Source organism: Eretmochelys imbricata, chromosome 5 (assembly GCF_965152235.1).
Source record: "Eretmochelys imbricata isolate rEreImb1 chromosome 5, rEreImb1.hap1, whole genome shotgun sequence".
NCBI lineage: Eukaryota > Metazoa > Chordata > Testudines > Cheloniidae > Eretmochelys > Eretmochelys imbricata.
Window position 1 is genome coordinate 108,384,308 of NC_135576.1, and position 22,120 is coordinate 108,406,427.

The 22,120-nt window shown below is 39.6% G+C and overlaps 1 protein-coding gene across 7 annotated transcripts in view; it reads right to left on the bottom strand.

The window, feature by feature from the left end:
• Positions 1–22,120, bottom strand: part of NFIB (nuclear factor I B) — a 335,698-nt gene that overhangs the window by 51,480 nt on the left and 262,098 nt on the right. For all 7 annotated transcript variants that reach the window (XM_077816437.1, XM_077816434.1, XM_077816433.1 and 4 more), the window contains exons 4-6: positions 15,461–15,529; positions 12,983–13,103; positions 11,511–11,629 (exon numbers count right to left, since the gene is read on the bottom strand). In XM_077816437.1, coding sequence (XP_077672563.1) covers positions 11,511–11,629; positions 12,983–13,103; positions 15,461–15,529 — 309 coding nt within the window. The remainder of the gene's footprint in view (positions 1–11,510; positions 11,630–12,982; positions 13,104–15,460; positions 15,530–22,120) is intronic.

Genomic DNA, 22,120 nt, shown 5'->3' on the forward strand with positions numbered 1-22,120 from the left:
AGTAGAGGATAATGTAAAAACATTGGGTTTGATCTAAAGCCCATTGCAGCCAATGGGAATCTTTTAGATAGGAGACACAAATTATTCCTCCATTTCCCGCTCATGTGCAAAGTCCTATAGTTCTGAATCTCATTATCAATCTGTTGTGCTTTCCAGTCTCCATATTTTGTTCTTACAATATTTGTATGTATAAGTGATTGTCAAATAAACCACGTTTTTAGCTTCTGCACCATATATCCCTGTTATGCCTGCCTTGCCTGGAAGATCTGCTCTTGTAAGGAGGTACAGTATATCAACATTTTACAAAAATCCTACTCTGACGGGCAGTATATTTTGACGCTTATCAACCTTGACAATGTCTCCATTAATCAAAAAGCAGGGGGAAAGTAAAAATAAAATATTTTATTTGAATGAGGCAAGCATGAAGGAAGGACTGCAGGAATGTGATATTTTACAGAGAATTTCAGTGCTGCTGTACACAGGGCTTACTCCAGTGCTCATATACACAGTATGTTTAAAGCTGTATCTATAATCCCTCATATTGCCCCAATACATCAAACTAGCACAAAATGCCATGGTATGAACAAGTATAGATGGATTTTTACTGTTATGGGTGGTCAATCACAAAGGAAAAAATGACCTAAATATCCTCTGATTTCAGCACAGTTTAATCTAATTTTTACTTGTAAAGCAATGCAGTATAGTTCCTGACATTTTGCTTAAATCTGCACATTAACATTTGAAATGTATAATTTATTTTATTAACAACTATGTGTTAGTGCACACAGAGATTTGGATAAGCACCTTTTTAATTATTTAATTATTATTTAAATCTATTTTTTTTAAATTTGGTTGAATTAAGACCAATGTTGTTTATTGTACAGGAAGAGGAAGACAAGGAAAACATTGCTCTCATTTTTAGTGTTGAGGAATAATATGAATAAAATCATATCTGTACATATATATTTTTAAAAATCCTTAAGAATATGACAGGACATACGGACTTAATCCCATAGCAGTTGTTTGATGGTGTCATGTGGCTTGTAAGTAATTAACTGCCATACTGAAAAAAGGATCTTTTTGTTTACATTTGCATTTATTCCCCATGAAGATTACTTTGAAAGCATGGCAAGCTATGCTGCAAGAACAGTGTGTGATAATTCTGTATCTATTTCCTACAAATCTCCCTTCCTGAAGACTAGCACTCTGTTTTATCATCAGAAAGCAATAGCAAACTTAATGTTAATGGGATGGAATTACTTACTGTCACATTATAATTTAATTTATGATTTTGACTCATGAACAAGGCTGTGTCAGGTGGGGAACAAAGTCATTGTTCTAAATACAGTATATTTTACGATTATATCATTCCTTAGAGCAGTAATTTTAATCTCACTTTAAAAAAATGGATACTAAACCCAAGCCCACAAATATTTATCATGTTGCTGTTACAAAAACATCTGTCGATAAAACAGTTCTACCAGTATGCTGAAACCTCTCTGAAACTCAAACTACCCTATAACACCTTATTAAAACATAAAAAAACCCTCACATTATGAGAATGCAAATTATAGAAAGGGGACACTAGATATACATGGCAATTTTTTTCTTTTTTCTTTACTCTTCAGAAACACACTTGTCTATTCCATCATCCATCCATCATCCTTTAAGTGATTTTATTCCAATGGACAGGCAATGATAAAAAGCATCCTGGGAGGCTGTGGGAAAATCTAATTAAAAGACCCAAACAAATTGTACAGGACTTTAAGTATATTTTAGTCATTTATTAAATAATGGTATAGGTAAATCACTAACATTCATCATGACTCCAGGGAAAAGCTCTTGGCCACAGCATCTTATTAGTGCTAAGAATCCAAGAAACTTGGCCAATAAAATAAAATCAATATTGTAACCTTAACTGTAAGAGTCAGAAAGACACTGGAAGATTTCTAATTTAACCAGATTACAGATGAGTTTTGAGATAAGACAATTTGGGGAAAAGCTATTCATTTAGAAATATTCATGCCAAGACGTCTCAAGGTTTTTACTCTTAATATTATTGTAATCCATATTTGTAGCAGTTTAGGATTATTTCACAGATGTGGTACATTAGAGGATTTATGGGAAAATCTGAGAAGTAGTTTGAAACACCAGTGAAATAAAATCATTAGACTTAGGTTGAACAAAATTACAATTTAACAGCATGATGGTAGCATGATGATGGGAGAAAACGGCGACAAATGTAAGGAGATTGTTGGCCCCTTACTGAAAGTTAGTGGGGGATTTTGGTTGGCCCTCTCCCAGTACCAAAAGAAACTGGAAGGGTTAATGGGGAGGGACCAACTCTCCAGGGCAGCTCAATTGACAGGGCAAACAGGCCAATGAGGGACTAAGGAGCCTGGGGTCCCATCCTCCGCTGGAACTGCCTGAGCCAGAGCAGATTGAGCTAAGGAGAGAGCAACAGCCTGAGCTGAGCAGGGCAGCAGTAGCCAGAACCGGAGGAGTAACCCAGAGAGCAGAGCTGAGCTGCAGAGAGCAGCAGCCGCCAGAGGCAGCCTGGAACCAGGGGCTGGAGCAGTGTGGGGCCAAGTGTGGTGAGCAGCTGGGAAGAGCGAGGGGGGACCCTGGACAGCAAGGGCCCAGCGCAGGGAGACACCCCCAGACAAGTAGCCTTGCAGGCCGGACCTGGCGGGGGATTGCAACCCCAACATGAGGGCCGACGCTGGGAAGAAGGGTTCCTGCCTCTTGGAGGCGTGTGGCTACCGCCAGAGCAAGTGTCTGAAGCCTGGTATCACCGCAGCGCAGCCAGGGCCTGGGAAGGAGGCCTGGGATGTGTGCGGAACAGACTGTGAACTTTCCTTGCATTCCAGATACGGCTGGTTGTAGCGTCCCCATGCCCACACAGTAAGGTTACTTGTTCCTTTAACTTTTCCCATTTTTTCCTTATTTTTCATTAGTTGTTTAATCAATTGTATTTGCTTTGAACCGTATGTAATGACCAGTGGGTCAGGAAGTGTTCAGTGCGGAGAGAGCACCCCAGAGTGGGGACAGCCTCGCCCCTGCCAAAGTGACCACAACAAGACCATGGGCTGAGTCTCGCACGGATCCTGGACCCAGCCTTGTTGGGGTTACGAGGACTCTGCCACACTGGAGAGTGGAAGGGGATCCCTTGAGGTCCAAAAGGCCTCTGGGTGAAGAGAGCTGGAGTGAGGATTCAGATCCTTTTGCTAGCCAATTCCACCGGGATAGTGTATAAACCAGGAACATTCCCCACAGTCGCAGGGCCATTTCCCCACTTACACAAAGAATGAAAATCATCTGTTCTGTGGAGTATGCTAAGTGCAAACAATTATAACCCAGATTCGGTTACTAAATGTTAAAAAAAAAAAAAAAAAGTAGCCAAGTCTAGGCATAAAATACATTTGGACTGAGCCTATAGTTCCCCCTCCCACAGGTGTACTGTTAATGAAGTAAGAAAAACATGCTATTCAGGAAAATATGACTCTCTTCAGGGGAGGGGGAGGGTGCACTGATTGCCAGTTCCTACAGAAGATGAAGGCATTCCACATCTCATAGGATCAGGGAGTTGTACCATTGACTTCAGTGGGACTAGACTTTCACCCTTAGCTGGTGAAACCTATTTGCATCTGTTGAGGATTTGACACCTGTGAGTGTACCCTATTTCTTTATTCTGCTCACTGGTGAGTTTAAAGTTAACATAAAGATAAACTATAGCATGTTCTCACCTGACAATGGATCATATACTATGCTTGATGAATATGTGGAACTCTCATTGATGTTAATATGACACTATGTTCGTATACTATTCATTATATTTTAATTTGTAATTGTCTTTTCAAAGTAACAAGTCTTTGAGAATTGTTTTACCTGTTCCGCTGAGCGCAGCTATCAAAACTCAAAAGGTAAGAAGCACTTTTCACCCTAATTAAACTATTGCTGAACCTACTGCTAGCATCTGCAATTATGTTTACAAGAGACATTCCTTATAAAACTTACACTAAGGAAGTCCAAAGCAAATCAGATCCAAACTTACTTTAATGCTGGATTAAGTGTCATACGAGGAATGTTGATGTTGAAAAATTAGACATACTGCTTGAATATTAAACATTATCTATTTCTGCTTCTTAAGCCAATAGGGAAGTAGGTCAGAAACTGGTTTATAGTCTCTCACACAAAACTTCTATGCTACTGCTATTATCACCATGATGCCAGTTTTCAGCATGATGGCTGCCAACAGACTCAGAAAGGTCAACTGCAATTAAGAACTTTGATTTAAAATAAATTTCAAAGCTTATTCATGATGAAAAGGACTTCTTACCTTAAGACTGTTGAGGTTAAGAAAATGAATAGTTTTCTTTCAGTGTCAGTGTCTGACTTTGTTACACAAAATACACTTAAAAGTAACACAGAAAATCAAGATATATGCATAAGAAATACATACATTTATTAAAGAGAACTTTGAGCTATTAAAAAGGAAATACAAAACTGGATCTAAACAAAATTCACTAGCAGGATATAAATCAGCATAAAAACATTCTTTGACATACAAAGATTTTAGGAATATAGATTGAACTGAAGACACAGAAATGTTTAACAGATATTCATCAAGATTAACCTTATAAGATGAATGCATCTGTCAGATGGAGACTATGTATTTCTAAAGCATATGCTTTAGCCTTCTGTAGGTGCACCAGGAGTTGGAAGTATTCTTGAACTCTGTCCAATATAGGCCACCAGGTAACCTAGGTGATCTGTTATAGTTCTCAATTCCTGGACAGCATTAATTACTTCCTCTTTCAATTCCCTCACTTCAGAAATTAAAATGTCAATTTTCGATAGTCCATGAGAAGAGGGACCAAGAAGGAAAGTGCCATCAGGAAGGGGCCCAATAGGGAAGGAGTGTCCAGTGGATGGGAAAAAAGCAAGAGGGGACAAGTGTCCAGAAGAGGGATATCCAACAAAGGGGGCTTGGGCCTGAGAAGAGGAGCATCCAATAGCTGCTGGGCGGTCAACCGGTGAAGAGAGTCCAGCTGTTTCTGTTTTAATGGTATGTTGGCATCTTGATTCTTGACTGTTGGCAGATGTGGGTGAAGTGTGAGAGAGTGAACATGATGAAGAAACTGTAAAATTAAAATTTATTTCATTGTACATTGACTTTCAGTATTTTTGAACATCTGACTTCTGCAGAATTCCACATAAATCTCTAACTGTATTTCTTAGTTATGATATGTATCATTTATAAATGTAGGTTATATATATTTACTTTAAACAATGTTGTACTACTATGATAAAAATACATTTAAAGTATGACTTTACTTGATTTTTTTGCTATTATATTAATATACTTTGCTTTCAAAATCTAGTTTAGTAAAGTCATACATGTATATATAATGTACTCTTCTTAAGTTATTCTGGTCTGATTTCATTTAAAAAAAATACTCAGTTACTTACCAGACAATGAATCAAGGGTTTCTCCACCAGTTCTTTGTTTATCTTAAAAAAAAAAATGAACTGGGGTCTTCTTAAGCCATGCCACTTTCCCTGTATAACGACGGGTGACAGCCTGTTTGTCATGTTTTAAGAATTCTCTTTTCCAAATGTAAGGGGAGTTTTCCACATAAAATTTTATTTGCTAAGAATTTCACAAAAATCTGCTATTGCATTTATGCATCAATTTCACTGAAATGTTATTCCTGCATCATAGAAAATCGAAGTTTTGTCTTAACACAAACAGACATTCAGAGTTCATCAAGGTTAGCCAGATAGAAAATGAGTAATTGTTAGACTTTATAGTGCAAAGGCATATTATTTTAAACCAAATATACATTTCCAATTGGTAGATGCACACTTAAGCTTGATTCAAAGTCCACCAAAGTCAATGAGAGACAATCAACTGACGAGTAGTAATTTGCAAAAGTTCATGTCTAATATGGACTTGGTATTTCACATTCCTTAAAGGTTATATTTCAAAAGGTAATACAAAAAATAGTTAGGTCTTGTAAAGGAATCTTAATCCATATATCTCTAAGACTTCATACAGGAAAGTGAGTATAATTATTATAATCTTATAGATGGGGAAACTGAGGCACAGAACACTTAACGTGACTTTCCCAAGGTCACACAACAGAAATAGATCCTGAGCTCCTTAATTTCAATAGAGGGTCTGATCCATTCCAGTATGCTGCTTCTTAATGGATCACAACTTATGACTTCTTATGCTTCTTATGACTAATGACCACATTTTAGAAAAGATCTTTGCAGTCAGAACTGCATCCCAATTATTTGGGAAATCTACTGTAGCTTTTAGAAGTGTTGTATTCATTTTGGTAACATCACATGAAGAGTACTGTACCTCATATTTTGTATGTCAAAGTAAATGTAACACTAATTATATGATCTTCCTTCAATAGTTAACTGTATGTATTTTTCAAAAGAAGACAAAGCTTCCGGTCCGGTCCATTAAAATAATTAAGAAATCATTTCCTTTTTTAAAGGAAATTTTTCAGAATCTGTTCCTCATACTCCTGTGGTACCACATATTTCTCTAGCATTCCCAAACATTCCTAAGACAACTGAAGTAAACCACCAAGACAGCACAATGATTGCACAATGAGAAATAATGATAGGCTCGCTCTCTTTCAAAAATGTTTATAATCTGGCTTCATCAAATATAAAAAGGAAACTAATTTTGAAATCTAACTTTGGTTAAAGAAAATGACTACATTTTTGCACAACAAATCCACAGTCTCTATTTACATTTTGGAGCAATTGTCTGATGGCAAGGAAAGAGCTATGTTTAGAACAATGGCATGTACAATAATGCATTCAACGTAAAAAATTAAATACGAAATGACTGGCCATTGTTTTGATCAACCCAGAGCCTCTTTGATTTGATTTTTGTTTGTTTGTTTTGGTTTAGCTTACTTATTTCTGTTCTTCCTTATATTTCCCTACATTTCACTCTCCCAGAAAATTCAAACATCTTTAATATCATATCAAAGTCTCTTCAGAAATAGTGTAAGGAAAGGAGTTGATAATAGTAGTTTGCTTATACAGGAAGCTCTGTAACTGTAAAAGCAGAAGCTTTGTGTTTTACTAATAACGAGTGCAGTGTGGGATGATGAGTATTTTATTGTAGTTTGGTGAAATTTTACTCTTTTTCCCCTCACAGTTTCACAGTCAGTACACATCCTAGCCAAACTGTAAATCCTCGTATTCCTCCCCATTTTCATGATGCATGCTTACACATTACAGAACTTGTGCAAACAGTGAGGATTATAATGGAGTCATTTGCACTGTGGCTTTTGTCCATGTCCAACTGCCTCATAGTATGTACCGCGCATGGGGAATAAGAAAAAGTCATCCAAACGTCTGCACACCAAACATGACTGACAACGCACTAAGTGTTAACACACTATGTATTTATATTGTACGCACTTCAAAGAGTGTTGGGCACCTCACTCCCCTTAACACTTTGAATAAAATACTTAAGCTAGGAACTCCAAACTTGGTTCAGCACTAGGGTTTTGTCACCATTGCCACCTCCAAACCCTTAGTGTTGTCCCCTTGTGGCTGCTCTGCAAACAATAACACAGCAAGATAGAAATATTTTATGTTAAAGAGATCTATCAGCTCAGTTTCTGGAATCCACGATTGTCTTGGAGGAGGGCTTAAAGAAGATCACTGCTGGCTTAACTACTTCCCACAGGAAGCTTCAAACACTGAAAATGTCTCATAACTAAGTACACAGAAAATTGGGTCCATTTCGGGACACAAGTTACAGAACGGAGTGCATGAAGTTTGAAATAGAGCAGATGAAACCCCCTTTAAAGTGAAATCAATAATGCTGTGATCTAAATTTTATCTTTGATTGTTTCTACTATTGATCTTGTAGAAAAAGTGAAAATTACATTAAAATGAAAGAAAGGCTACTTACCAGCATATGTAGTATCTCTACATATTCACACTTGTAGGATGTGGACACTTCATAAATGTAGGATGATTCACATTTCTGGTGCTGATGAGCTTTGGGAACCTTCTAGAAAAGCAGTGCCTGTTGGGACTGTCTGAGCATCCCCTAATGACACTGGATGGTCAAAGCTGTTTAAAAAGCACCATGTGATTCTCCAACTTCCTTGTTTTTTTCCACTAAACTCCAGAATATTATGAGAACAGAACTCTATGGAAGCCAGGAAAGTGTTCCTTCTTTCTTTATAATGGCACTGAGTTCTTTCACACAGAACCCTCACTGAGCTCTGTCTCCTCTTTCCTCTGCCTTTGAGCATAAAGGTGAGTAGAGTCACCACAAATGCCAGGCCCTGAGTGGACCTCCAGGCTTGGTACTGATAGGTGAGAGGCTTGGAATGAGGATCTCGGGGTGGCAAGATGGGGTGGAGAACAGAGCAATCTCTCCTGGCCACAAACGCCAGTTCCTGGCGGGAGCAGGTACCATCAGAGGCGGTAGCACTCACCAACTTACGTTATGTCTACACAGCAAAGAAAAAAACAGCAGCTGGCCGGTGCCAGCCGACTCGGGCTCGCGGGGCTTGGGCTGTAGGGCTGTTTCGCTGCTGTGTAGACTGCCAGACTCAGGCTGCAGTGGGACCGTTTCACCCTGCAGGGTCCTAGAGCCCAAGCTCCAGCCCGAGCGTGGAAGCCAACCAAACAATGAAATAGCGCCGCAGCCCAAGCCAGAGTTGGCTGGCACAGGCCAGCTGTGGGTTTTTCTTTGTTGTGTAGACATACCCTTAGATGAGAGACAGTTTTCTCAGTTCTAGGATAGCCTTACAACCAGACATGGTACATTCCTCTGACCTGGAGCCAAACACAGGCCAGGCACAAGAGGCTTCCGCTTCCCCACGTTAGAGGACTTCAAAACAGAGGCTCACTTTGCCGCAGAGGACTGCATTCTTCAAATGGGAATATGCAGGGCTATTTTGAAGAGGAACACTAGACCATTTTCCCTAGTCACGTGGTCAATTTAGGTATAGAATGAAAAAAAGACGTGCAGGATACAATTATGTCTCTCAGAAACAATGGTAACAAAAGGCAGTCATGGCAAAAAAGAAGTAACAATGGCCTACTCTGTCCCTCCCCAGGAATGGGAGCCTGTCCTCAAGACAGATCAGAAGGCCTCTGTCTCATAAGGTCTCTGTCAAAGGAAATCCCAAAGTGTGCCAGTCCTTTTGGACCTGTGGTGTAAAGGGATAACATGCCAAAAAACGATCTAGTGAATGGTTCTCCATGAGGAAATGTGAATGCAGATTTGAAAAGGCATGTGGCATAAGATATACCGTTCAAGCCTAATCTTTCTTTTTGAGGGTCCTTGGGGTTGGATTAGGTACAGTACCATGGAACTGAAACTTGAAACAATCCAGGAATCTAACTACACGAAAGTATAGAAATGAAGTAAATGTTCTTTGGGAAACTACCCAAAACAGTCTTAACAACAGTAAAACTACTAATGCTACTAAAAACACCGGGAAGTCTGGTCAAAAAATCAAACCAAAATTCTATGCACAGAGCAAAGGTCCCTACATCTGCAGTGACCTGTCGAAAGAAAGGAACTTAGGGGGTTGGAGACTATACAGCTCAAATCCAAACTCTGGTGCTGCAGAGTCAGGGCTTATGCAGTCCAATAGGCACTGCGTTTCTAGAAAGTTCTTGAGGCTCACTTTGTCGCAAAGGACTGCATTCTTCAAGTGGGAATATACAGGGCTACTTTGAAGAGGAATATAGACCATTTTCCCTACTCATGTGGTCAATTTATGTATCGAATGAAAAAAAAGATGTGCAGGATACAATAATGTCCCTCATAAACAGGGGTAACAAAAGGCAGTCATGGTAAAACAGCAGTAACAAAATAAAGCTACTAACATAGGGCTGGGCTGTGCATCCTTTCTGAGACTGCAAAACAAGTCTATTGCCCTTCCTGTCATCAGTCTGGGTACGCAAAGTCACAGGCTAAATACATACGTTGCATATGTGTTCATTTTTTAAAAATTCAGCAGTAAATGCTGAAAATAAGAAAACACCCTACACTAATGACTGGCGGGGCAGGGGAGAGAATAGCAACAAAACCAAAACAGAACACGGAAAAAAAACCAAACCATTGCTCTCTAGAAACCAATCTGAAAAAGAGAAATCAATCCCTAATTAACAAAAAAGCAGAAATATAACACTCAAAGATGAGAACAATCAAGAATTCCTCCCATCCCAACGGCAGACAATAAAAATACAGAGTTTAAAAAAAAAATTAAATGAGGGCAGGGAGGGACAATTAAAATAAAGAGAGACAACAAAACAATGCAAAGGGGAAATGCAACTAAATTAATTACTTAACACTCACCACCACAATACCTCCACCCAGACATAGACACAAACACACATACAGAGATTGGAAAAATTCTAAATGCAACACACACCCCCCCACCACCACACACACACAAATAAATAAATAAATAAATAAATAAATAAATAAAATAGATAAACAAATAAAAGCACACCAAACAGCCAGTCAGAAATGGAGAGGTTGGAGTGGACTGATGGGCAAAGGACTGAGGTAGAGGGAGCTAAATATCAGGAGTGGGAGCTAAAGAAGGAATTACATGTCTGGCTCTTTATTCTGACTTTACAAGCTGTGCTCCATAGTGCATGGATGTGTCTGAAGAACTGCACAGGGCTGACAAGCATCAAGCATAGAATCCTTTGAACAACATGATGAATAAAACATTTACAATCCATATACTGGGAATATCATAACACATGACACATGGGAGGGATTTCTATCTTGGCATTAATGTGAAGACCAAGGTGACAACAGTTAACAAATATATTAAATTCGCTCCATGGTCAGTTATTTCCCTCTCTAATAAAATACTATCATTGGGATCTAGTACCCTGACAAAATATTGCAACACATATCAGAATACAAAGACACTAATGCTACATCAGAATTCGTTAGCATGGACCCTGAGCTCAAACAGAATTCCATAAAAGATAATGGGACTGTTCCCAGATACAAGGGTCTGCCTTAATGCAGAATCCCAGTGCAGAAACTGAGCCTTAGTAACTTAATATTGGCCCAACCAAAGTGTGGCAACACTTCAGTTTTACTCAGCTAAAAACTAAAGATAATGTTCAAATCCTGTTGGAATGGAGTTATTACGTTTCACACCGTGTACACAATATAAATTAGGTTTTCAAAGAATACTTCATGTGCAATAAATGTTTTCATAATAATAATAATACAATTGACTGTGTGGAAAAATGATGATTATGTGATTGTTCATGATACTTGATTTAGGGTTTTTTAAAGATACATTTGTTTAGAAACACTCAAAAAAATTGTTGTAAAGAACAGCTAAGATTTATTCCCGCCCCCTTTTTAAGTGTCATCGTATTGCAATTATGCAAACGGAGAGTGGAAAATCTATATTTCTGGTGTATGTTTGAACCCTTTGGCATAAAATGGTCCTCATGTTACTCACCTTGATCTCTTTCATGCCATGTCCGACTCCCAGCAGCTGGTGAATTTGGAGAGGGGTAAAAGTCTCCGGTTGGGCTTGGCTCCATATTTTCATCTATGGAAATAGTTTTGGGTCTCTTGCTGTTGAAATAACAAAGGTGTTGGTAGTAAGACTTACGTGCCATTAGCATTGGTACTGCAGAGGCTATAAGGATGTAAGCAATTTTTTCAACACTGAGAGCAATTAAAAGAAAAACCATGAAAACAAATGTTAAGCCTGACCTCAAGCATAGGTCACACAGGTGTGTTCTTAAACAATGGTGTGTGCATTGTAGAAAAATATTTACATTATATAGTTGGCATGTGAGCATAATACACAAAAAACCCACTATGGGGGGAATTTTCAATCTCTGCACTTTCTAAGTCTGGCGGCATTTAAGACCGTGGCCAAACATCAAAAACCTGCAACCTGCTGTAAAATGGTCACGTCACTAGAATGTTAAATTCTATATATAATTCATTTCAGGCAAAGAAAAGTAATGGAGGAGTGTTTCTGCACCCCAGATAAGGTCAGCCAGGTAAAACTTCAACAGCTCAGAATATGCTAGTAGAAGGAAAGCTTACTTTACCCACCCCAGCAGTTCAGTGTACCGAGTTACTTTTCAGTGAGGCCTGCCCTGAAACACAGTCTTTTAATTTTTCATTTGTTTAATTTAAAATGAAAGGTCTGCATTTCAAACTCCATCATTCAAAGAGATTCACTTCACTTCAATCTAGTCAGAGAAGACAAGTTTCTTCTTATCAACGCATTCTGAAACTTCTCAGAATAAGCAAATTTCCAAAGGAAGATGGGAAACCAGGCATGAAGGTTGGACAATAATTTTGACAATACCGTGAAATAATAATAACCTTGTCGGTAATTATTTCATCCACAGAGCTATAACTGTTCTGCCTGAGTCAGTCAGTAGTGTTAAATGTACCCCTTCTTCCTGCAAGTGTAAAATCTCTGTGTATAACTGAGCAGTTTTAAAACACATTTCTGTTCTTCTAATAGACCACTAGAATGTGGCTTCCTCTTTTAGACTACTAGAAAGTAGTTTCAAAAACTAGAGTGGAGTGGTATCATTTGTAACACTCTTCCCATTTACAGGAAGATATTCTTACACCATGAGTTTATTATCTACATATAATTTATAAAAATATACATACTCAAATTTATAAAAGCAACAAGAGCTTATACAATATTACACTTTCTTTACAATTTTCAGAGTAACAGCCGTGTTAGTCTGTATTCGCAAAAAGAAAAGGAGTACTTGTGGCACCTTAGAGACTAACCAATTTATTTGAGCATGAGCTTTCGTGAGCTACAGCTCACTTCATCAGATACAATATTATTGAATTGCTTTTCCCATATCATGAACCCTGACTTCACATATCCAGACAACCAATATTTTTGCCAAACACTAATATTTACTCTTTTAAGAATATATTTACCTGCTTGGTGGAGAGGACAGTGACCTCTGTAGATTTACACCCGAATTCATATCATGGTAGTATGGCTGGCTCGGAAGCTCTCCAATCGGGAAGTTCACTCCAGTTCCCTGGGTAATAGGCGCTGAAGAATACATTATTAAGAAGAGTCTAAACTAATCTCTAAATTTTTGACCATTCTTTCAATTTTAACATTTAAAAAATCTTGACATTATTAAATGTATAACTAGTTTTCTGCCTATTGAAGAAATCAAGTACAGTCAAGTTCTGTTCGTGTTTACATACCTTAAAAACAAATTAACTGCTCCCTCTGCCTTCCCCCCCAAAAAATTTCTGAACATATATGCAGTTTTATTACTGTATATTATTGTTTTATCGTAGATAATGTGGAAATCATGAATGGGAAAAAGTGAGAAAGATGGAGATACAAAACTGAACATGTTGTAAAAGGGCGTGAACTAGATGACCAGACACCAAATGTGAAAAACTGGGACTGGGGTAGGGGGTAATTGGAGCCTATATAAGAAAAAGACCCAAAAATCGGGACTGTCCCTATAAAATTGGGACATCTGGTCACCCTAGCATGAACATCCCTGGTCGCCTATTCATGCCAGAAATAGCTTTATACGGAGAGAGCATTGCACTGGTAAATTTGCTTTCGCCTATGATGAAAGATATTGTTTTTGTGTACACTGTTATCTTTACCTTTGTGTACTGTCTGTGCACTGAGCATTTTAACTTAAAAAATAATTGACTGTTGTATAACTTATCTGAAGGTTTGAACTTTTCTAACAATTACAGCATACTTTTGTTGTGGCTTGAGGTTAAACAAACACAGGGGATGAAGTCCCACAGAAACCACATACTTTTAAATTTATTATTAGGAGGGCATTATGAGTAACACTGAGAAGCAGAGGATTTGGCAACAACATAATCTTGATTTTTTTTAGATATGACCAAATGATTAAAACTGTGTGTGTCTGAGTTGCTCAGACAACACACCTCATGAGCATGTGAAATCTGTATTTCACATATGCAAATCCCCAATTTTTGAAAGAACATTCAGTGTTGCACATGACTAACTTGGATGGGCATAAAAAGTGCATGTGCCTTAATACACGGGGAATAAAGTGCACTCAGATACACATGAGTAACTCTTATTTAAATTGGTTTCAGAATAGCAGCTGTGTTAATCTGTATTCGCAAAAAGAAAAGGCGTACTTGTGGCACCTTGGAGACTAACCAATTTATTTGAGCATCAGCTTTCGTGAGCGACAGCTCACTTCATCGGATGCACGAAAGCTTATGCTCAAATAAATCTGTTAGTCTCTAAGGTGCCGCAAGTCCGCCTTTTCTTATTTAAATAACAGTTGATGTCAGTGGGAGTTATGCACACAATTTGGTCCCAAAACTCAGTGCTAAGATAAATAATGAGCAATTTTATTGAATATATTCCATGCACACATCATCTCACATCAGTCTTTTGGTGGGGTACTTAAACTGACTTTATATAAATTAGTCTTGATTTACAGAGATGTGAGACCAGAATCAGGTCTTTAGCTTTGCTGAACTAATTAAAACTCACAGGGTGTCCTATCCTAGCATGAACTAGCACTAACGTAAAATTTGCAGCAGACAGTTTGGGGAGGTTCTCTCTCATCTTTGGTTGTCCCAGAGTCTTCATCTGGAGTATGGAAAAGACCTTCCTGGAACATTCAACCACGGTAGTTTTAGTTAAAAACTCCATATTCATCACTGTTGTTTCTAAACAAGTTCTGAATTCATATTTTTTGTTCACTCCTTTCCAAATGAATTCTTAAACAGAAAGAAATGAACAGAATTTACATTAAATTACAAGAAGGAAGTATACCAAAACCAGGAGTAAATAAAAACAATATCTGGATTATAGATTATTCTTATACCATATTAAGATTTTCTATGAATTCGTATGTATGTGACACAGAGAGAGAGAGAGAGAGAGACTCTGACAGAGACTACCATGGTCTACATTCAATTAGTTATACTCCCTATTCTTGCTATGATGTAACTGTCCTTCAAAGTCATGAGATTGGAGCAAAGTAAAAGAAAAGAGACATCTGATGGTTTAGCAGAATTCCAAAGATGTACAGAGGATAGAATGATGGGGAAAAGTTGCAAGTGCATGAAATAACTTGTTTCATTATCTATGGTAATTTTATTGAGATCACTTCATTGAGCCATGCACAGCAAATGGATTTAAGTTCTTAATAAGATGCTTGATTCAGAATTTGAAAAAAGAAACAAAGCCTTTTACCTGTTTTATTATAAATGTATGCAAGATACACTGTGACATCATGCACAAATTTAAAAGCATTTTCTTCTTGTCCTAGGGCCCGAAGCAAACTCCATTACAGTGAAAGGAGAACCTTCAATTGACTTCAGTGGACCATGGATTAGGCTTTTTGCATGTGTAAAATCATTAAATACAGTGTGTTAACTTACTTCTGGACACTCTTACAAGTTCTGACACATTGAAGACTCCAGATTTTACAAAACTATCCTCAAGGTACCCTGAAAAAGATCATAATACTGTTGTCAATTACCTTACTTAGAAAGACAAAAATATATACACCATCTAATAGCAGAATCAACAAAGAAAAGTCCAAAAATTAGGCCAAAACATGATGATAGCAGTTCACAGGATGGGATGAGAGTTGAAATCCAGACTGTTGTATGCAAAATTGAGATTCCATACAAGAGATTCTCAACATATCAATGGAAATTAACAACCAATATATTGAAATTATAATTAACCAACTGGGGAAAGTATATAATAACCTCCTTTCATTGTTCTTTTCTATTTGACTGACAGTATCAAAATAAGAAGAGACTGGAACACTTTCTGTTGGATCAGGCAATTTGGTAATAAGACATTAAACTATCTATCTCTGCTGGGTAAGTTTTTGGTTTGGAATCTAGACCAAGATGGCCGTGACTACAAACTTTAGGACCTGGTTCTTCCCCTTTGAAATCAATGTGAGTTTTGCTCTTGACTCAAATGGGAGCAGGGCCTTTTAGCTGCTCTGTGGCCAATGTGAAATCTGTTGGGTTTGTTAGGTATTTATCTAGAGGTCAAAAGCACATATTTAACAGTCTAACTTTAGGCACCCACGTTTGAAAATTTTGGCTTCTATATATCTGTTTATATGCAGAGAGAGAGAGAGAGAGAGAGAGGGGATGATTCTCTCTCCCCACCACTGAAATGTGGTCATGACAGGAAATGATGCAGTGAAACAGCAGCTAATATCAAACTCAAATTAGCACCACCCATGTGATGAAGCTACAAGATGTAGAATCAAGAAACCAAGGTTTTCTTTGGAAGTCTTCTATCCAAGTACTAACCAGGCTCACCCTGCTTAGGCTGAGATCACATGGGATCACAGCCTTTGGAGGTACAGATGCAACCCCTCAAGCTTGTCATTAGATTTACAGAGGGTCATAATCCACTTGTAACATGTATGTAGTTCCCGTTAACATTATTAGGAATTATGCCTGTGCACAGAGGGGAGAATACCTTACATTTTACTCTGTACTGCTTAATATAGTCTTCACAAAAGAACCTGTTCTCCCTTTTCAATTAAAAAATGTATTTTGCCCCAGACGTTTTTTAAATTTTACATACATCATCATCATTCACATTCTATATGGCACTGTATAAAGCCAACAGCATATATAAGTGAGTGCTCTTAAAGAAATTTTTCCCGTTAGGTAAGGTATTAGCAGCATTCCCTATGTTTACCATGGATAATACCACTAACACAGTCAATATCTTACATAACAGTAAAATTTTAAAAACCAACTTTTAAATGTATCCATTGCAGATCATAGTTGGTGGCGATCAAATTATCTGGAATGTGTGTAATGTGATAAGAGTTGACAACTCTCCGTTAATATATCTTATAGGAACCTAGTACTTTCCACCTTCAGGTAAGTTACCAATACATTAAAGTGCTGCTAAAGTCAGGAAAGTAACTGTAAAAGTGGCACACTTTACTCCCTGGGTGCATTTGGAGTAATGGTGCTTATTTTTCTTTTAGGGCTGGGAAGCTTTTACTACTTTTTACTCCTGCTAGCAGTGGCTGAGTGGTTAACATGTTGACTACAATCCTAGAGGTTACAGGTTTGAATCTTCCTTGATTTCACACTGAAAAGCCACCTCTAGTAAACCCAGCCTCAAAATGGGTGCCTGATCCATCAGGTTAGGGCAGTCAAAGGTGGTCAGATTAGATGCTGGCCACATCACTCCCCTTGCATAATACTGCCTATGAAATTGACGTGTTACCCTCATCAGTCTGATGACCCATTGGCTTTGGGGAACTTTGACTCCTGCTAGCTCTGAAAGACAGCTGAACTCTGTTCTGGCTTACGTAAGGGCAACCAAATAGTTAACCATTGCACGTGTAAAGAGTGCACTTCACAGGGCAAGCTGAGAAGAATTAATACATCCAACTGAGCTCAAACTGTATTATGTAGGCCTATCATCTTTGCTATACTATTTGTTACACCTACTAGCCAGGGTGAAAAACAGCATATAGCCACACTTTAAAGGAAATTAATTTCAAATGGTAAAGATACATGGACCAATCAATCTCAAACTTCAGAGCTGAAGACCCATTGTCAGTGAGTATCATTGGAATACACAGCCAAGCACCAAGCATTCCCTAACACTGTCATGATGTTTCAATTCTCAAGTTACATCAATATACGTCCCTGCATCTCTTTATTGCCATATGTGATGAAACAGCCCTGTAGGTCTTTCCTTCTTGCCAAGCTACTTCCTTCTACCCCCCATTCTCCCCTTTTCTCTTCTGACAGCTCCTCTCTGTTTCCCTGCTCCTTCCGAGCTTCTCCCACTCCCCTGAATGCTAGAGGGAAAGTATTTTTGTCATCTTACTCATCACGAGGGCCCTACCAAATTCACGGCCATAAAAAATGCATCATAGACTGTGAAATCTGGTCTCCCACTGTGAAATCCCTTTTGTGTGCTTTTACCTTATACTATACAGATTTACAGGGGGAGACCAGTGTTTCTTAAACTGGGGGTCCTGACCCAAAAGGGAGTTGCAGGGGGGTCACAAGGATATTTTAGGGGGTTTGTGGTATTGCCACCCTGACTTCTGTGCTGCCTTCAGAGCTGGGCAGCTGGAGAGCGGCGGCTGTTGGCTGGGCGCCCAGCTCTGAAGGCAGCGCCCCATCAGCAGCAGTGCAGAAGTAAGGGTGGCAACACCATGCCATGCCACTCTTACTTGTACGCTGTGACCTTCAGAGCTGGGCGGCCAGAGAGCGGCAGCTGCTGACTGAGGGCCCAGCTCTGCAGGCAGCAGCGCAGAAGTAAGGGTGACAATACCATACCATGCCATCCTTACTTCTGCACTGCTGCTGGCAGCAGCTCTGCCTTCAAAGCTGGGCTTCCGGCCAGCAGTCACCACTCTTCCGCTGCCCAGCTCTGAAGGCAGTACCACCATCAGCAGCAGTGCAGAAGTAAGGGTAGAGGTACCAGAATACCCCTCCAATAACCTGCTGACCCCTCCACAACTTATTTTTGGTCAGGACCCTTACAATTACAACACCATGACATTTCAGATTTAAATAGCTGAACTAATGAAATTTATTATTTTTTAAATCCTAAAACCGTAAAATTGACCAAAATGGACTGTGAATTTGGTAGGGCGCTACTCATCACTGATTGCTTAGGAGGAGGAGGCATTCTCTCTTTCATCTTCTGCCCGCATCCTACCCTCTTTAGTTTCTGTTGGAAGGAAAGGAGGGAGTATCCTCTCAAATCCTTATTTCCCTCTGTGATAGAGAGTAAATAATTTCCTTTCTCTCCCACTTTCCTTTTTAATATTACAATGGGCAACTTGGACAAAGGGTACACAAAATGTTCCAACATTTGCCGTCTTTCCCTCCCCAGCCTCTCTTTCCTTTTCCTGCTTCCTTTTTTCTTAGAAAGTGTCGAGTGAATTGAGGAAGAGAAAGAAGGTCTAACAAAAGTGAGAGAAACATCCTTTGTTTGTTTCTCCCTAGACAGAAAGTTGATTGGCAACATGTTAAAATCAAGTTCAGAAAACAGTAGACAATCTTTTAATCCCTAAAAGGGCCAGACTGCGGTCCAGCCCTACAAAGTTGGTCAGGAGGATAAGGGGAAATACACCTTCTCCCACTCCCTCCCAGCCTCCCCACATCTCAGTTTCAGGCACAGAGGGACAGAAAGCAGTGTTGCCAACATCTGTATTTTTACTGTAATATGATTTTGGACCTCTTGCAATGATGTGGCAAGCTTTGGTTCTCATGCTATCGAGTCAAGAGATCACGAGTCCTGGGTCCCGGATCCACCACTGACTCATGTTAATATTTTTCTTCCCTTCACAGCCTTTATTCTGAGCCAAGGTCTCATACTGGAACTCATAAAACGCAAAAGATCATTTCAGGCAGAGCTGGGGAAAAAACCCAACTCTCATCCACTTTGCTACAGTCTTTCAAAAGGAACATGGCAACTTAGATTTGCTTCTGTAATTCGTATTAACATACTGTGACTTTGTCTCATGTTTCAGCAGTTCAGCCACATAAGGTTTACGACTCTGCTAATGCTCTGCTAAGGGCTTGTCTTCCCTGCTGTATAGAGCAGTGGTCTCCAAAGCAGGGGGTGCGCAAGACAATCGTTTGGAGGGCACAGCAGGAGGAGCACCGCCAGAGTGAAAGAGCGGCGCGGCAGGAGGAGCACCACTGGAGGAAAAAAAAAGGGGGGGCGGCCCTGAGTCCTCTGGCCCGTGGAGGAGCAGGGGCAGCCGCGCAGCCAGCGGCCAGAAAGAAGCGGCACTTTCCCCTTCAGGCCAGGGCCCCGGGGCCCCCTTAGCCCAGGGCCCTGAAGCCCCTCCATTCTGGGTGGCCCTGCCTGCCGGGGGGGCAGCTCCCAGAATCGTGGCCAGGGGGTGGTGCTGTGCTGCCCAGAGGCACGTGCACACCCCCTGCACCAAACAGGAGCTGCCCCAGGTAAGTGCTCTGCACCTCCTGCCTGCCCCAGCCCTGAGCTTCCTCCCGCGCCCCAGCCCTGAGCGCCCTCCCACACCCTAACTCCCTCCCAGACCCCGCACCCCACCCTGAGCGCCCTCTGTATCACAAAGTGTTAAACCAAGATTTTCAGAAATAATAAAGCATATTCAATCACATTCCTCTCACTAAAAATATTATTAATAATAATAATTTTTTTTAGTGAGCATAAAGGGTTTTTGTACCGTTAAAAGAAAAAATTATTTTAAAAAATTGTTTATTTCATCTTTAGCCCATCATTTTTTAATTTCTATTTTTTGTGTGTTTTATAATTTACACAATATATTAGTACAGTAGTACATGTATATAATTTATACATAAATAAATATACATATATTGGGGGTGCGTGCTCAAAAAATTTTTACTGATAGGGGTGTGCGATCAAAAAAGTTTGGAGACCACTGGTGTAGAGGAAGATACAACTCAAGTGTTGTCCCTAATCTGACTCCCAGGCACACACAAAAATCTCTAGCTCAAGTGGTGCTTTAAATTCAAGCCCACTTGGCCTGTCAGGAGGTGTAGGTTAAAGTCTGAGTGTTGCTGACGCTCAAGCTAGGAACACAGTGGGGATTCAGCTCCTCTCTGCCGCTAATCCAAACATTGTGTGCGGCTGAGGAGCTGTTTTGCAGTGTGGCTGCTCTCACTCAAGCAAGGCTAACTTGAGCGGAGATAACTTGAGCGAACACTGCAATAAAGACAAACCCTAAGGCAGCTGGTTCTTTAGCTGCCACATCACAAACTCACCTCCATGCTTTGCACTACATTTTAAGCAACATGCACTGAGCAGAGAGTGGGTAAAGAGAGAGCAAGGAATAGGCAGAGTCTTGACTCCACACATCACAATACACTGACTCAGCACAAAGGGAAGGTGGAAGGGAGTAATCTGCTATGGGTAAGGGGCAACATCAGATTACTTCCCTCTGCAAGTGAGGCAAGAGCAGAGAAGGAATTGTGATTCAGTGGCACAGAGACTCACCACCCTTTACAGAGAGTTGTCCATAAAGGCACAAATCAAGCCCCTACATTGCAAAGTGACAACCCAGCTATCTTCCACCCCGGCTAGTAAGCTTAAATCCTCAGCAAGCTGAAAACAATTACACATACACACTTTGCCTGGCACTAAGAAACTGAAATAAAACAAAGATTTTAACCCCCTGAAGCAACTTAAAAAACAGACTGAAATTTCTCTATTTAATAAGACATAAAATATTGTAAAAAGCGTGGCGGTGAAACAAAGCCATACTAAATATTTGATTTTACAGGCACTGTGTTACATTAGGTTTCATACTCCACTCCAAGCATTATGTTCTAGCACGCAAGGTGGATTCCAATGGTGCCTCTGAGTATAGGAAAAATAAGCACAGTATGTTTAATTCTAGTACCAGTAGAGTTCAGTGGATTTAACTAGTCAGGAAGTAAATCCACTGTGGATATGTTATAGAACAGTTCTTAGCTTCCAGATACGAGTTTCAAAAATATTTTGTGTTATTAAATTGTTTTAATTTGCTGCAGAAGCAGGCACTATAAATATTAGCACTACTTGCATTACTGTAGGGTTTGTATTAGTCACGGACCAACATGCACCAGTCAGATGCTGTACAAACACACAACAAAAAGATAGTATCTGCCCCAAGGAGCTTACAATTTAACTATAAGACAAGAGACAATATATCGATACAGACAGAAAGACAGGGGAGTACAAGTAAACAATAAGACAATATTGGTCAGCATGATAAGCAGTGGTCTCAGCGCACCAGGAGCCTAATCATTGTCAAGGTTTTTTTGTAGGCATCAGACGAAAGGAGGGTTTTGAGAGAGGATAATGCATTAGTTTTGTGGATGTTTATGGGAAGCTCCTCCCAAGTGGGAGAGTGAGTCTGGGAGAAAGAATGACAGTGTTATCTGAGAATGTGACAAGTGAACAGTGGAGCCTGTCATAATGGGCTGACTAGAGGTGAGGTTAACATCTAGATAGCAAATGAGAGTTGATAGCTAGGGCGGAAACAGGCCATAAAGGGCACTAAAAGTGAAGGCAGCTTATGTTTGATGTGA